The sequence below is a fragment of the Maylandia zebra genome, linkage group LG22 (assembly GCF_041146795.1).
Source record: "Maylandia zebra isolate NMK-2024a linkage group LG22, Mzebra_GT3a, whole genome shotgun sequence".
Classification (NCBI taxonomy): domain Eukaryota; kingdom Metazoa; phylum Chordata; class Actinopteri; order Cichliformes; family Cichlidae; genus Maylandia; species Maylandia zebra.
In genome coordinates, this window is record NC_135187.1 from 6,446,752 (window position 1) to 6,463,135 (window position 16,384).

The 16,384-nt window shown below is 41.9% G+C and overlaps 1 protein-coding gene and 1 long non-coding RNA gene across 6 annotated transcripts in view; both read right to left on the bottom strand.

Moving 5' to 3' along the window:
- The window catches only part of LOC106674913 (class I histocompatibility antigen, F10 alpha chain), a 78,358-nt gene that overhangs the window by 41,528 nt on the left and 20,446 nt on the right, over positions 1-16,384 (bottom strand). Inside the window, exon 7 of one of the 5 annotated variants that reach the window (XR_013095101.1) lies at positions 10,343-10,701. The exons of the other annotated variants lie outside the window; for them this stretch is intronic. This is a non-coding gene — a long non-coding RNA (class I histocompatibility antigen, F10 alpha chain). Of the gene's footprint in view, positions 1-10,342; positions 10,702-16,384 lie in introns of those variants that run through there. 5 annotated transcript variants of the gene reach the window in all.
- The window catches only part of LOC101470024 (class I histocompatibility antigen, F10 alpha chain), a 51,725-nt gene continuing 44,175 nt past the window's right edge, over positions 8,835-16,384 (bottom strand). The window contains exon 6 of the mRNA XM_076878924.1: positions 8,835-9,145. Within this exon, the coding sequence (XP_076735039.1) occupies positions 9,120-9,145 (26 nt within the window). The 3' untranslated portion in view covers positions 8,835-9,119. The remainder of the gene's footprint in view (positions 9,146-16,384) is intronic.

The following is a 16,384-nucleotide window of genomic DNA, read 5'->3' on the forward strand; positions in this document are numbered from 1 at the left end:
TCATATAAAACAGAGAAATCACAGAATAACAACAACAACAATAATAATAATAATAATAATAATAATAATAATAATAATAATAATAATAATAATAATACACAAAATACTTGGGTCACCAACCTAGGACTGTGACAAGAACTGCATCAAAACAGTGAAGAAAAATTGTTAACTTCTGTTGCAGCAGAAACTTTTTCTCAGAAGTTCAGTGTTGAAGATTCCTTGGTGAAGCTCACAGGCTGATCCAAACTGTTTCTGTCTTCTGTTCAGATAAAAATCAAATATTTATTAATGAGGAGGGTTTTGAAAATATAAAATACATCATGGAATGAGTGAAACCTACTGGTAAAACTCATTCATCGTGCACATAATTAATGTTTATTTTAAAATCAGTCAATACAGCACAAACCTGACTGAATGCAGTACTTGTATCACTTACCGTTGTCACAGATAATATCTCCAGCAGAATTACCAGGTGTCTTGGACACTAAAGAAAAAAACGAAAAACATCCAGATGAAGGACTATAAATAAAAAACTGGACAAGATAAATAAATAAAAAGATACAGTTACTTGATCACTAGTAATATGTAACATATATAATGATATGCAGGATTCACTTTAAAGCCATGACTCTGACTGCTGTAATGCCTGAGCTTTATGCCAGTACTTCTTAGCAAGATAAGAACTGGCAGCTGGAGAGGTGTCCCTGATGTCTAGAGCTGGTGGGTCAAACCAGTTCCAGTGAAAAATGCAGAAATATTTTTAATTAATATGTATCAAAAAAAAAGATTGCAAAAGCATTCTTAGAAAGATGGCTATATGTAATGTTAACAGTTAATGTGTGAGCAGAGATCAAGTACACTTAATTTTAATAGTTTGTGATTTGCTGTTTATATTTTCTCTAGAAGGATGATCAGAAGAAGTCTTTGAACCTGGGGAGAAAAAGTAAAAGACCACGACTGTTGTTCATGTTTTTGTCATGTCAGTGACTTATTGAGGGGCATTAAAACTTTTAAAAAAATGCATTTGGTTAAGTTTCTGTCTTTTACAGGTTAGCTATCCTAGTGGAGGTGATGAGTAACAGATAATAAAACAACGCAAAATTGACATATAAACATTTTTGACATGTCAAAAAAAAAAAAAGAGTGACCAATATAGCCACCCTTCTTTTCAATAACTGTCACAAGCTTTGCATTCATGGAGTCTGTCAGTTTCTTGATCTGTAACTTTTTGAGCAGCAGCAACTACAGCCTCCCAGCAGTGGCGGTCCTAGCCCGTTTGGCGCCCTGGGCGAACACTCCCTCACCACAACATAACCTAATAGACCTACACCTTAGTTCACAGATTCACTTTGTCTAAGGTGTATTTCTGGGATTTCACACAACCCAGGATTCAAATCATGAATACATAATGGGCTTGGATTTACAACATTACGAATGAAATGTGCTCTATTTGGAAGCAGCCGGCCCCCCTCCCCTTTCGACGGGTTGTGTGTGAGACTTTAAATCATCAAACTGTAAATTATAAATTTTAAATTGTTATTGATCCCTTTACCCCTAGTCCTAAAGTGTATATTTATTTTCTTACTCTTCTTATATATATATTGTTTGTTTACTTGCACTGCTGTAACTGGAGCCTCGTCGTCTCGTCTCTCTATAAACTGGACTGTATGCAGCGGAGATGACAATAAAGTTTACTTTGACTTCAGCAGCGAGCAGGCGCACAGAGGGCTCTCACGCTCACTTTTCGTGTATAGAATTTCAAAAAAACATCGGTGCAAATTATAAGTCTGTATCATAATGTCTGGTGTTTTTGTGTTTGTTGGTTTGTTTTTATTTTGTTTTATTTTGCGAGTTGGTTATTAGATGCTGCTCCAGCCGGCCAGAGAACCCCCCGCCGCCCCGCCCTCTCCTCCCAGTGCCGCAAGCAGCAGGCGCACCTCGCAAACGGAGGGCGCCCTTACTCCCAGCAAATGGGCGATCGGTGCCTATGCCATTCCCAATATGCGCTGGCTGACGTCGGGGCAGCATGAGTACGAGCAACTTTTTTTTTGCCAATGCCAGTGATGCTGCCCCGGGCAACCGCCCGTGTCGCCCGTATCTAAAACCGCTACTGCCTCCCAGACACTGTTCAGAGAGGTGTTCTGTTTTCCTACACTGTAAATCTCCCATTTAAGAGGGCCCATAGTTTCTCAGTAGGGTTTAGGTCAGGTGAGCGAGGGGGCCATGTCATTATTTTTTTTATCCTTAATAGGAGTCCCAGGCTTCTACCTTTCTACCTTTAAAACCCGCCACCAGCCAAATGGCTGGTAGGCTTTTAGCTAAGCTTTAGCTTCAGCCAAGTGGAAGCTAAATTGGCTAGTCATGCATATGTAAATTAGGTTGTTAGCTGGGAATTCTGGAGGGAGGGGAGTGGGGGTGTGTGGATGAGGGGGTGGGGGAGCTGCTAAAAGCTGTGAACTTCCTTTTGTGTTTCATCTTGATGCATTCTCAATCATCCAGGGAAATAAATCTCCAAAAGTCACCAACTTGGAGTGTTTCAGTTTGCCATCTTAGGGAGAAATCAACACACATGGGTGTAGGTCCTTTGTTGCTGAGATTTATTGATAAAAACAGTACAAAAAAACCAACCATTTGTACACATATTTACAAATAATAATAAAAAGTGAGTGAGTACATTTCAACATTATACCAGTGGTCTGATTGATGCCACAATGGAGCAAATCGAGCAAAGACTGATAAGTTCGCTGCAATTTCCAGTGTGTGGGGATCATTGGTCACCAACTGCATCACGTGCTACAACCCTGGTCTACATATCACCGTTGATGAACAGCTTTTCCCATCAAAGACTCGGTGCTGTTTCCTGCAGTATATTGCAAGTAAACCTGACAAGTTTGGGATCAAGTTTTGGGTGGCTTGCGACCTAAAATCCAAGTACATTTGCAATGTCTTCCCATATCTTGGCAAGGACCCCAATCGTCCCAGTGGGGAGAGACTTTCTGAAAATGTAGTAATGAGGCTGATGGAACCATTCCTAGACAAGGGCAGAAATGTTACCACGGACAATTTTTTCACATCGCTTTCACTTGCACAAAAACTTCTTAGACTGAAAACCACCATCCTCGGCACAGTCAACAAGATTCGCAGGGAAATTCCTCAATCCACTAGTGGATTGGCTAGTCATTCATATGTAAATGTGGTGGAGCTTGCAAGAGAGTTGGCTCACTCTCATGTAGCTGAGAAGAAGGCAAGAAAAGAACAGTTGCTTCGGACACAACCCTCCACACCTAGTCCTGGAAAAAGAGCCATGTGTCAGGTCAAACACAAATGCAAGAACAATCATGCCACTGTGCGATGTGTTCACTGCAACAGATACACATGTGGTAAATGCAGACTACAGATACCATGGCAGTGCCAGGATTGTGAGTGATTGCTGAAAATGTTGAAATGTACTCACTCACTTTTTATTATTATTTGTAAATATGTGTACAAATGGTTGGTTTTTTGTACTGTTTTTATCAATAAATCTCAGCAACAAAGGACCTACACCCATGTGTGTTGATTTCTCCCTAAGATGGCAAACTGAAACACTCCAAGTTGGTGACTTTTGGAGATTTATTTCCCTGGATGATTGAGAATGCATCAGCAGCTCCCCCACCCCCTCAATCACACACCCCCCACTCCCCTCCCTCCAGAATTCCCAGGTAACAACCTAATATACATATGAATGACTAGCCAATTTAGCTTCCACTTGGCTGAAGCTAAAGCCTAGCTAAAAGCCATTTGGCAACTCTCCGGGTTTTAAAGGTAGAAAAGCCAAATGGCTGCTCTCCGGGGGTTTAAGGGTTTAAAGCCTTTACTGGCTAGCCATGCAGCTAGTGCTCCATGCATATGATGGAGCATTGTCCTGCATAAAAATCATGGTCTTCTTGAAAGATGCAGATCTTTTCTGGTACCACTGCTTAGAGAAAGTGTCTTCTAAAAACTGGCAGTAGGTGATTTTGAGGCCATCTTCAACCCGAAAAGGTCCAACCAGCTCATCTTTAATAATACCAGCACATACCAGTACCCCACCCCCACCTTGCTGCCGTCTGAGTCGAAGTGGAGCTCTGTGTTCGTTACTGATCCAGCCACAGGGCCCTCCATCTGGTCCATCAAGAGTCACTCTCATCTCATCAGTCCATAAAACTTTTGAAAAATCTGTCTTCAGATATTTCTTGGCCCAGTCTTGACGTTTCAACTTGTGTGTTTTGTTCAGTGGTGGTCGGGTTTCAGCCTTCCTCACCTAGGCCATGTCTCTAAGAACTGAACACCTTGTAAATCTGGACACTCCGGGTAGGCTGCAGTTCTGGAATATGGCAGCAGGAGGATAATGGGTTCCTGGTAGCTTCACGTTTGATTCTTCTCAAATCTTTGGCAGCTAATTTTAGTCTTTTTTTCTCAAAACGTTTCTTGCGACCCTGTTTGCTATTTGCAACAAAACGATTGATGGTTCTGTGCTCACACCCCAATATCTTATCAATTTCAAGAGCGCTGCATCCCTCTGAAAGACTGAGAAAGAGAAGCTGCCTAACAATTATGCACACCTTTATATAGTGGGTTAATCTCCTTAGGCCACACCCTCACTCATTATGCAAATACAGATCACCTGATATCCTTAAATCCAATAAGCACTCAAGTTTATACAGCTTGAAGTTGGAAAATATGCATAAAAATTATGATATGGCCAAAATTCCGTAAATGGCCTGCATTTGTATAGCGCTTTTCTAGTCCATAGGACCCCAAAGCACTTTACACTACATTCAGTCATTCACCCATTCACACACACATTCACACACTGGCGATGCCAAGCTACATTGTAGCCACAGCTGCCCTGGGGCGCACTGACAGAGGCGCGGCTGCCGGACACAGGCGCCACTGGGCCCTCTGACCACCACCAGTAAACGGACTAGATATTACAATCCTGCATTGCTTTAAGTGGAAAAAATCTTGAGGGATGGCTGTTATTAGGAAAGGCAGCCCAGAAACTTTAACAGCGGGTCCCATCGTTGTGTGCCTCAATTTCACAGGCTTGAATTGAGATTTACTCATTACTACAAATCTCATTATAATACGGTCATTAAATTAAGTCAGGTTTTCAAAGAAATTTAAAATGTACTTATAAGTTTGAGGACATTTGGCTGTAAAAACAAGAAAACACATGTCAGCTGTAAATACAGGAATACTGATACCCAATCCTTCCTACACTACTGGTTACCTTTGACCATATAAATAATTATATAATTATGACACTGGTGCCCTAAACATCACTTTTGCTTCGGATGTTGCTGTGTCTGAACCCGAAACTTATTTCAATTTAGAATCTGGACAAATAAGTAAAATGCTTAAGCCATGAACTTTTTTGTCTCACCTGTTTTCTTTCGATAAATAATGTGTCACGGACCCGGCTCTGGAGGACTCGGGGGTCCGTGAGCAGGATGGATGATTATTATTATTATTATTATTATTATTGTTGTTGTTGTTATTTGGGGATGTGTGTTTTTCTGCACTATGCTGTGTTCGGGTTTCCACTCATATGCAGAGGCAGGGTGTGTACATGTGTGGCTGGAGGATGGAGAACAGCCACATGCAGGCCTGATGGGTGTGGCCCTGCAGGAGGACTGGCCACACCTGAAGTTCCTGCCACACACCTGTTGGTGATCAGGGCTCGTCGGGGGAGCTACTTAGGAGAGTGTTGGAGCGCCCACCGGTGTGGGATCATTAAGCTAAGACTCCAAGTCAGTGTGTAGTAGTAGGAAGTGCGGATCGTGCACGCGCGGGTTCAGTGTTTAACGGCTGCTTCTGTATTGTCCTGCAGGTGGAACGAGGGACCAGAAGGGCAGCACGCACAGGGTGTGCAGAAACACAACTGCCGGGAGCACGAGCACGGACGTCGGAGGGGAACACACACATGGGAGTCTAGGGAGCAAAGGGGATTTATTGTGCATCTGTTACCTTCAATGTAAATAAAGTGCACTGTTTGCATCGCAGAACCATGCGTTTTGGGTCCTCATTCCCCCATATCCCCACGGTCTGCCAGCCAGACCGTGACATAATGAGTCCAGTTACAGCAAAGAGGACAACAAAAGCTTCAATGACAATATAGATGATCATGACCCTGGACCATCCTGGTCATTTTTTTTTTTTTTTTTAGTGCGCATGCGCCAACCAGCGTGCAGCCTGTTACAGTCGCTCCTGCTTTTCTCTTAGTTTAGCTCTTTTTTCTTACGTATTCTTTTTTTTTCTGACTTGTATTTTCCTCCGTTTTCTATCTCTTACTCAATCATGTGGATTGAGAGAGTTTTTGTTCTTCTGGTGGCCGTGGAACTGTTACTTTTATCATGGAACGGGACCGCGGCACATCTCCTACACGCACGGACTGTTTACTCCAGAGATCAGCTGATCGCCCTGATGCCGGCCGGCTCGCTGGCCAGGCCCGCAGAAGTGCCCGCAGAAGTACCAGCTGAAATTTGGAGGAAAACACATCGGGGATGCAGAGGTCAAGGACAGAAGAGAAGAAAAAAGGTGACGGTGAGACAGCGGAGGCTCGAAGCGAGGAGGAGGTTTAAACCGTGTCTGCCGTCTATCGTGATGGGAAATGTGCGATCGTTGGCAAGTAAAATCGACGAGCTCTCAGCACTGGTACGGAGTCAGAGGGAATACCGAGAGTGTAGCCTGATGTGTTTCACCGAATCATGGCTGCACCAGGTCATTCCCGATGAGAATGCTTCCGTGGAAGGCTTCCACACTGTTCGGGCGGACAGGGACAGCATCGCTAGCGGTAAGCGTAAAGGAGGTGGGCTTGCTGTTTTAGTTAACAACCGGTGGTGTAACCCTGCCAACATAACAATCAAAGAAAGGATTTGTTGCCCGGACACTGAACTGTGTGCTGTTGGACTCAGGCCGTATTATTTACCCAGGGAATTCTCTCACGTCATCTTGGTGGCTGTTTATGTTCCCCCCTCTGCTAACCCCACAGCTGCATGTGACACTATCCACTCTGCCATAGCTCGGCTACAGACTCAGCACCCGAGTGCCTTTATTGTGATCTCGGGTGACTTCAACCATGTATCACTGGACAATACACTACCAACATTCAAACAATATGTGGACTGTCCCACCAGGGGAGAGAAAACTTTAGACTTACTGTATGCTAACGTCAAGGATGCATACAGCTCCTCCTCCCTCCCCCCACTTGGTAGGTCAGATCATAACCTGATTCACCTCACCCCCCCGCTATGTGCCAATTGTGAGGAGGGAACCTGTGACCACCAGGACTGTTAGGAGGTGGTCAGAGGAGGCAATAGCGGAACTACAGGGCTGTTTCGAGGTGACCGACTGGGAAACACTCTGTGAGCCTCACGCCGAGGACATCAATGGGCTTACTGAGTGTATCACAGACTACATAACTTTCTGCACCGACTCCATTGTTCCAGCTCAGACTGTTCATTGTTACCCAAATAACAAGCCGTGGGTGACTAAGGACATCAAAGCCCTCCTCAACAACAAGAAGAGGGCTTTCAGAGGGGGCAACAAAGAGGAGGTGAGGAAGGTCCAGGTGTTACTAAAGGACAAGATCAGAGAGGCTAAGGACAATTACAGGAGGAAGCTGGAGTGGAAACTCCAGCAGAACAGCATGAGAGAGGTGTGGAGGGGCATGAAGACCATCACTGGATTCAGGCCAACCAACAGCAGGGGAGCTGAGGGAGGTGAGAATAGAGCCGACGAGTTGAATCTGTTTTTCAATAGATTCGACACCACAGTGTCTGCTCCCACCCCCACAACCTCACCTGCAGTCAGCCTGGAATCCAGAGCCACACCACTGTGCCAGCCTCTCTCTTCACATGTTGCCTCCTGTGAGATTCCTGACACCCCTCCCCCACCCATCACCTTCACTCAATACCAGGTTGAGATGCAAATGAGGAGACTTCACTCAGGCAAGTCTGCTGGACCAGACGGAGTGAGTCCCCTTGTCCTCAAGGCCTGTGCCCCCCAGCTGTGTGGAGTCTTTCATAAACTGTTTATGCTGAGTCTGAGTCTGCAGAGGGTCCCGGTGATGTGGAAGACATCATGCCTCGTCCCTGTACCAAAGACGCCTCGTCCCAGTGGCCCCCAGGATTACAGGCCCGTGGCACTGACCTCCCACATCATGAAGACCCTGGAAAGGCTCATCCTGGACCAGCTGCGACCCATAGTAAGACCACATCTGGATCCCCTTCAGTTCGCTTATCAGCCTCGTCTCGGAACAGAGGACGCCATCATCTACCTGCTCAATCGTGTCTACACCCATCTGGACCAGCCGGCGAGCACTGTGAGGGTCATGTTTTTTGACTTTTCCAGTGCTTTCAACACCATCAGGCCGACCCTCCTGGGTGATAAGTTAGCAGCGATGCAGGTGGATGCTTCTCTGGTGTCCTGGATTGTTGATTACCTGACAGGAAGACCACAATATGTACGTCTCCCACAGTGTGTGTCTGACAAGGTGATTAGCAACACAGGGGCACCACAGGGGACTGTCCTCTCCCCCTTCCTCTTCACCCTCTACACCACAGACTTCAGCCACTGCACAGAGACCTGCCATCTTCAGAAGTTTTCTGATGACTCTGCGGTGGTTGGATGCATCAGCAGGGATGATGAGACAGAGTACCGGGCTGTGGTCGACTCCTTTGTCACGTGGTGTGAGCAGAATCATCTGCAGCTCAACGTGGCAAAGACCAAGGAACTGATCGTGGACTTCAGGAAGACCAGGAAACACTTGACCCCTGTTTCAATCCAGGGGGTCAGTGTTGACATTGTGGAGGACTATAAATACCTTGGAGTACACATTGACAATAAACTGGACTGGGCTAAAAACACCACAGCACTTTACAGGAAGGGCCAGAGTCGTCTCTATTTTTTGAGGCGACTGAGGTCCTTCAACATCTGCCAGAAAATGCTGAGGATTTTCTATGAGTCTGTGGTGGCCAGTGCGATCCTCTATGCTGTTGCATGCTGGGGGAGCAGGCTGAGGGTCGCAGATGCCAACAGACTTAATAAACTGATCCGTAAGGCCAGCAATGTTGTGGGGATGGAGCTGGACTCCCTCAAGGTGGTGTCGGAGAGGCGGATGCTGTCCAAGATAAAGACAATGTTGGATAACACCTCCCACCCACTCCATGACATGTTGGTCAGTCACAGGAGCTCGTTCAGTGAGAGACTGAGATTACCGAAAAGCACCACTGAACGACACAGGAAATCATTCCTGCCTGTGGCCATCTCCCTGTACAACGCATCCACTTAACACACTGTTTGCTGCTACAACTACACATGTTTCTTTTCCAAATATTTATTATAAGTGACTTATGTATGTATGTATGTATATATATGTATATATTGTACTATTCTTAGTTAGCGTATTGTCTGTCTTGTCTTAATGTTGGTTTAAAATGGAGCACTGTAACAAAAAATAATTTCCCCCAGGGATCAATAAAGTATTCTGATTCTGATTCTAAGGCTTAAAAATAGAAAAAGAAAACAAATATGTTCATTTTTTTCAGAAGAAGCGTCATAAATGATTGTTTATTGGTTAAAACGTTTTTCTGTTATGTCAAATATGTGCTTTTTAACTTACATTTACTGAAAAATATTCATATTTACCACATAAAAATAAAAGTAAATAGGAAACTGTCAAATAAAATTTACACTTATCTTTAAATTCCCACCCTCTTTCTAAAGGTTTACTTATGAAGTTTTTCTAATGAGATTTACTGTTCTTAGACTGGCTTATACCCAAAGTCTACAGCTTTTGAATCAGACCAGTAAGAATTAAGCCTTACTTTCACTGGTCCTAATCACAGCTTTGTCCAGTTTGGTGACGATGTCCTCCTTCACACCGAAGAACAACACCAAGTAAAAGAGATTTCTGTTTTTGTCTCTTACCTGTTCTCTTTTTGTAGACAATAAAACCAATCACTGTAGACAATACAGCAATCACTGCGAGAACAAGCATTGCAACGATGATCAGGATGATCATGGCGAGTGAATTTCCTGTAGATGAAACAACAACAAATGAATCATAACCTGAACAAATGAAACATGTTAAAAGAGACAAACATCAGTCTGCTAATCAGATAATACAAAAAAAAAAGATGCTCGCAAATTTAAATAAACTGTGAAAAGACAGCAAACTGGACAATAATTTAAATCAGAGCACCCAAAACTTTAAATGGTAATATTTATTAAGAAATTAACAAATCAGTATCAGTATGAAAATCTTGATAATCATGTATACAACTTACACTTTTCATCAAACTCAAATAAAAGCACATGAACCGCATGATTTTTACACTAAACTACGTGCATGTTTCCTATCTTCACTTTTACCCTCGTTGGTTTTGATCACTGCTTTGTCCAGTTTGGTGACGATGTCCTCCTTCACACCGAAGAGCTGGAACACACAGTCATATCTCATCCAGTCTTCACGTCTAACAGATCCGAGGTCCAGATAAACACTCATCTGGAAGGTCCCATCATTGTTGGGAAAGATCTCTCCTTTCTCTACACCTTCATGAAGCTCCACTCCATCTTTCCTCCAGAACATCTCAGCTCTGTGAGGATAGAAACCTGTAGCGTGGCAGATGACTGGAGAAGGAGGAGTCTTCTGGATGAGAAACACTGAGGGAAGAACTGGAGAGACAGAGAAATTTTACTGATTCTCTTTTTAAACAGTTATAATAATTATTATTATTATTACTATTACATTGGAATATGTACAATGCTGGTATTATGATTACATTTAACAAAATAACCCTTTTTTTCACATTTTCAATTTTCCACAGCGATCATGCCTAAAACCAGAATAAATTTCAAATACAACATCAGTTGACCAGGTTGTGAAACAAAATTCGAACTTCAAATACAAAAACAGAATATCATGTGCAAACAAAACACACTCAACCACAAGGTACCCAGCTTGTGCTCAAGAAAATGTTATAATAGCAATTCCAATATTTCTCTGTATTTATGAAAATATTATAAAAGAGATTTCTTACTCAAAAAAAACACACATTTAAGATGAGTTGTATTCTCCCATCTCCTTCTGCATGTTTCTTAAATGCAATTAAATATTATATTTCGCTTTATAATTACAAAAATGTAACATTGCATTACCTAAATATTCCCTTCCAAAACTTGGAGAAGACGTGGCATGAAACTAAATCAGTTCGAGTGAAACCTACCTGTTCTCTTCAGACTTTCCTGACCATAGTCCACATATTTCTTCAGCCAGTCAACACAGTCCTGAGATAAGTACTTTGTCCTCTTCGTATTCCAATCTGAATCACGATCCCACTTATTTTTGGTCATGACAGCCTGAGGTGCTGGAGTGATCCATGTCTCCGTGTTTACATCAAATGTTATGAAGTCTTCTCCATCATAGCCGTACTGGTGATATCCTCGAACATCTTCAAACTCATCATCCCATTCACAGCCATACATTAACTGGACAACGTGGATACCTGTGTGAGAGAGAAGCAAAATCATAGTGTGTTCCAAAGAAGTATTGATCCACAGACACCAAAACAGAAGAGCTGATTACTTCTTAAACAGCCAGCCGTCATGTAAGATGCAGAATGAGACAAAAAGACAGTAGCTGGGGTTGGCGAGCATAAATTTATTCTGATTTAATCTATGGAGATAACATGTCATTTTCAAACATTTAGTGATTGTTTATTATTGAGTCAGAAACACTGCAAATGAGCAGCATCTGATGGTCTCTGACTCTTCAGTGTGTGTGTTGAATCAGACTGTTCTTTATTCAGGTGTGAGTTCAGACATGAGTCCAACACAGAACAGACATATAAATAAAATGATGTTATTTACAAAAACTGGAGTAATGCAGTTGGAGAACATGTGAGTGCTGGTTTACAATGAAGATGAAAAGATAAGATAAATCTTAAACAAACCTCCAGTTTGATTGAAGCGGTGCTTTGCAATTTCAGTGTTGTTTCTGAACACCTGCTCAGCATTACTGAACCCTCTACTCTCAGTGTCCCAGTACTGTGGATCATCTTCTGTGACTTTACTCATCCAGTCCTGTTTGGGCACAGCTCTCCTGGTGTTGCTGTTATAGTGAATCATCTGAACATCATCGATCATCCCAACAACCACAAACTCTGGGAGGCTTGGGACCTCAGAAGATCCAATGTAGAAATACTGCAGAGAGTGAGTGACTGGAAAAAAGTTATTGACAACTTAAAATCCCATGTTTCATTTCATTTTGTATATACACAATACACAGTACATAATTAATTACTTCAATAAACACTATAAAGCTGAAAATAAACCTAATAATATATTCTGAAAACATTTTTTATTCAAACTGACAGAAAAACATCCAGCAACAATTCACTTAATAGCTCAGTATGAAACGTAAATATAAACAAAACCCCAAACTTAAAACACGAAACTGAAAAACAGCTCAATTTGGGTGTTTTTGTACAGAAATGCAACCTTTGATAGCAGCATTTACAGAAACACAGAAGCTGTTTCGTTTCCACATAAGTCAAAGTATTTAGGCTATGATTAAATTTTCAAAATCCCTTATATAAACATATTTGTAGTTTATACAATGATTTGAGCTACATTTGTTTTTAGATTACACCAGGTGGGCTACATCATGTTTCTCCTGCGGAAATACATAAAAAAGTACAGACTAATGAATGTTTGCAAAGCAAGCTATAAATACACAGTTGATAGCCAGCACACGATTACTTAATGAAAATGTATCAAAATAAAACTCTGCTCTTATTCTTTGAGAAGCATTAGGCCAAGACCAATCTGTGACGCCTGAACAACACTGTTTTCCGCTTCAGCGCCCAACACCTACCTGCAGACACACACACTGCGCAGCAGAAGAGGAGGAGCAGAATAATCGCCCTCATTTTTAATGTGAAACAGAAATGAGAAGAGAAAACGAACAGGCTCGGTAATTACTGTAACTTCTCGATAGTCGAGAAATTTCTTGCCAAAAGTGGTCGTCTCAGAAGATGGCTGTTTTAGGGGGGCATGTACGTTTTTCAGTGTGCCTTTTGCGGGTTTACGTTTTGCACGTACGTCACGTGGGAGATGTTTTAATGATTGTATGAAGAAATATACCTCACGTGGGCTGTACTCCAGTAAGCAGATTTAGCTAACAACTCTGAGATGAGGGAAAACTCTGAGTTAGTTACAGTGGTAACAGACTTTATGTCTTAAACTTGCTAGATTGCTAGAACAGATTTTCTTAAACTAACTCCCTCTGACTCCTCCCCTCCTGCCGCAACTGAACTGCGTGACTGACACTCCGATTCATTTCCTTATTCATAACGTCGCTGTCAAAGCTAAATTATCCCACTGAAAAAAAAATTCTGCCATCTGTAAGTGAAAATTCAAGGTTATTTTCCCATAATTTCAACTTACTTAATCAACATTGTGAAAAAAAATCAAAAACAGTCAAAACAGAACAAATGAATCTGCAGCAGTTTCAATTTTTAAAAACACTGAAATCCCAGTGAGAGGTTTGTTTGCTATGAACACTTTTCAAGCCTGTGTATCTCAAATGTCAGGACAGTGATGGTGATTATGTACATATGATCAGCTAAGAATGAAATCTATGCTGCTAACTGCTTGATTCTATGGATAGTAATGCAGCTGTCAAACAGCCAGGCAATCCTCTGAAATATTTACCATACAACTCATACTCATCAATGTTCGATCATGTGTCATGTTTAATTTGTCAAAGTGATGTAAAAATCTGTCACAGTTGGAGATAAGGTAAATATTTGAGTCACTATGAGGCTGAAATTACTTTAAAATTCTGAAACTGAACAATATGTTTTTAAAGTGACTTTTTAAATGCAGCATGCAGACACTTTGATCGTAATCTGATTAGATTTAATTTTGAAGTGTGCACACAGATTCCTTATTTAAAATTACTTTAAATAGGTCATCCTCCCAAAAGTATGCTGAAAAACATCTCAGAGCTGGCTGTGTGGCAGGGTGTGAGTAGGGAGTATCTTTGTTGACTGCTCAGATTGCTACTCCCATCATTGCAACAATTCAGTTTGTGATGTTTCCTCCCTCTTATATATTCCACAGTCAACTGTAAATGCTGTTATTGTTATTGTTATTAAGTGGGAGCATTTAGGAAACACATAAGTCCAAAACCTCCTTTATGGCATAGGTTTCCATGGCAAATGCATGTCCTGTAAGTGTAACAGCATGTCCTATAAGCCTGTACTTTTGTCCACACAGCAGTGGGATATAAATCAATATCCATCCAGCCATTCTCTTCCGATTATGATCACGTTGTTGAAAATATTTAAAACATCTCTTGCAAAATACCTCATATCCTTTCTCATGAAAAAAAATGTACATAGGCTGCAGTTCAGAGGCTTCCTAAAGTTGTTTTCTCCTGTTTAAGTATGAAGTTAGGAACAAGCGCAGAGAAAAATTCAGTTTTCTGTGCTTACTATTTATTTTGTATACATTAGCAAAAGGTCCTTCCAACAATTCAATCATTTTATAGAAATGCCGTGAAACTTTGTCCTCAGATCAAATACTATTAAATTGTTTCCATCGTAACCATACTGATAATGTCCATGCGCCTCTATAACAGGGGTCCCCAATCCCAGTCCACGAGTGCCGGTGTCCCTGCAGGTTTTAGATGTGTCCTTGATCCATCACAGCTGATATAAATGGATAAATTACCTTCTCAACATGTCTTGAAGGCTGTATCCCAATTCAGGGTCTGCAGCCTTAAAGTACGCAGCCTCAACGATCCTCAAGGGCCGCGTACTCAAAGACCACTAAGGCCGGAAGTGCGAGGCTTGTGAAATGGGACGGTCTAGCCTCCGTTGCGCTGCCCAGGTTGCCTAGCAACCATGATACTAACAGCTGGAAACGTGTCATGCACGATCTGATATCCTCGTGTCGTTCCCACATCATCATAATAAAGGTTGTTCCAGGGTCCACATTACAAGTAACCAATCACCTTCTTGTGACGCCATACTTTTGCGAGTCCGTGAACATATAGTTGTCTGTGCTGCAACATGTCTAGTTCCCATGGCTGCAAAACAAGCTCGCATCATCATTCCTCCACCACCATGTTGACAATTGATATGCTGTGTTTATTTATTCGTTCCTCAACATGGTGCTGTGCATTAAGGCCAAACATTTCCACTTTGGTATTTTCTGTTGAAACTTTAAAACTTAATCTGCACTGGAATTTAGAAAGGAGGAGGAGACTTTCACCTAGAGTTGGATGTCTCACCACTTTTACATGGTCTTGGTCTTGTCTTGGTCTCGACGGACTTTTGTCTTGGTCGTGGTCTCGCGTTTTGGTCTTGCGTTCTCAAATCGACATTGTGTTCGGGAGATTTGGAGTCAACCATCAGCGGAGCGGGGGGGTGGCTTACTGGGCTTAAGCCAGGGTCATTTTTTCAGAAGCATGGGGTCTTTTGGAGTGTAATTTGTTAGTTAGATGCCTGACTGACAACTGTATAAAACAAAAACAACACACGAAGCACAGAGCGCACCGTCGTAAATTCCCCCTAATTTTGGTATGATCCGAGCTCAGGCACTAGTAGTGATGGGATTTCCGGCTCTGTTTAGAGAACCGGCTCTTTCGGTTCGACTCACTAAAGAGAGCCGGCTCTTTCGGCTCCGAACCGGCTCTTCAGGTTGTTTTGTTGCTTTAATTAATTTATTATTAACAATAATATAAAATCATGCACAAAAGGAATTACTAACGTTAAAAAAAAGTGGTTTTATTTGTATATGTTTATATATAAATATATGCGGTGGCCCCTAGAGACAAAACACGTACAAACTCCAAAACACATTTCTAGCATGAACTGAACTTCCAAAGCAGAGCTACTAGATCACTTAAATTACACAATTGAAAGCATGTGTGTATTGTTTGTGTATTTATACACAGGCACTCATATATATTCAAATAATTTTAAAGAAAAGTTCATTTACCTGTTACTACCACACACCAAATCCGGTCGTTGGTACTTGCTGGCTTGTGTAGCCACTAGGTAACAAAAGCTCAACACTGCGCCCAGCATCCTGGAGCACTTCTGTTGTCTTTTGTACGTGTTTTGAGTTTTTATGTGCTTCTGAGTTTTTTGTACGTGTTTTGGAGTTTTTACGTGTTTTGGAGTTTGTACGTGTTTTTACGTGTTTTGGAGTTTGTACGTGCTTTGTCTGTAGGGGCCACTGTAAATATACTTTTATTTTTTCACTCCACATAAAATGTAATAAATAAATCATATAATACAAAAATCAACTATTCACATTTCAACTTTTAACTATTTAAATTTTCAGC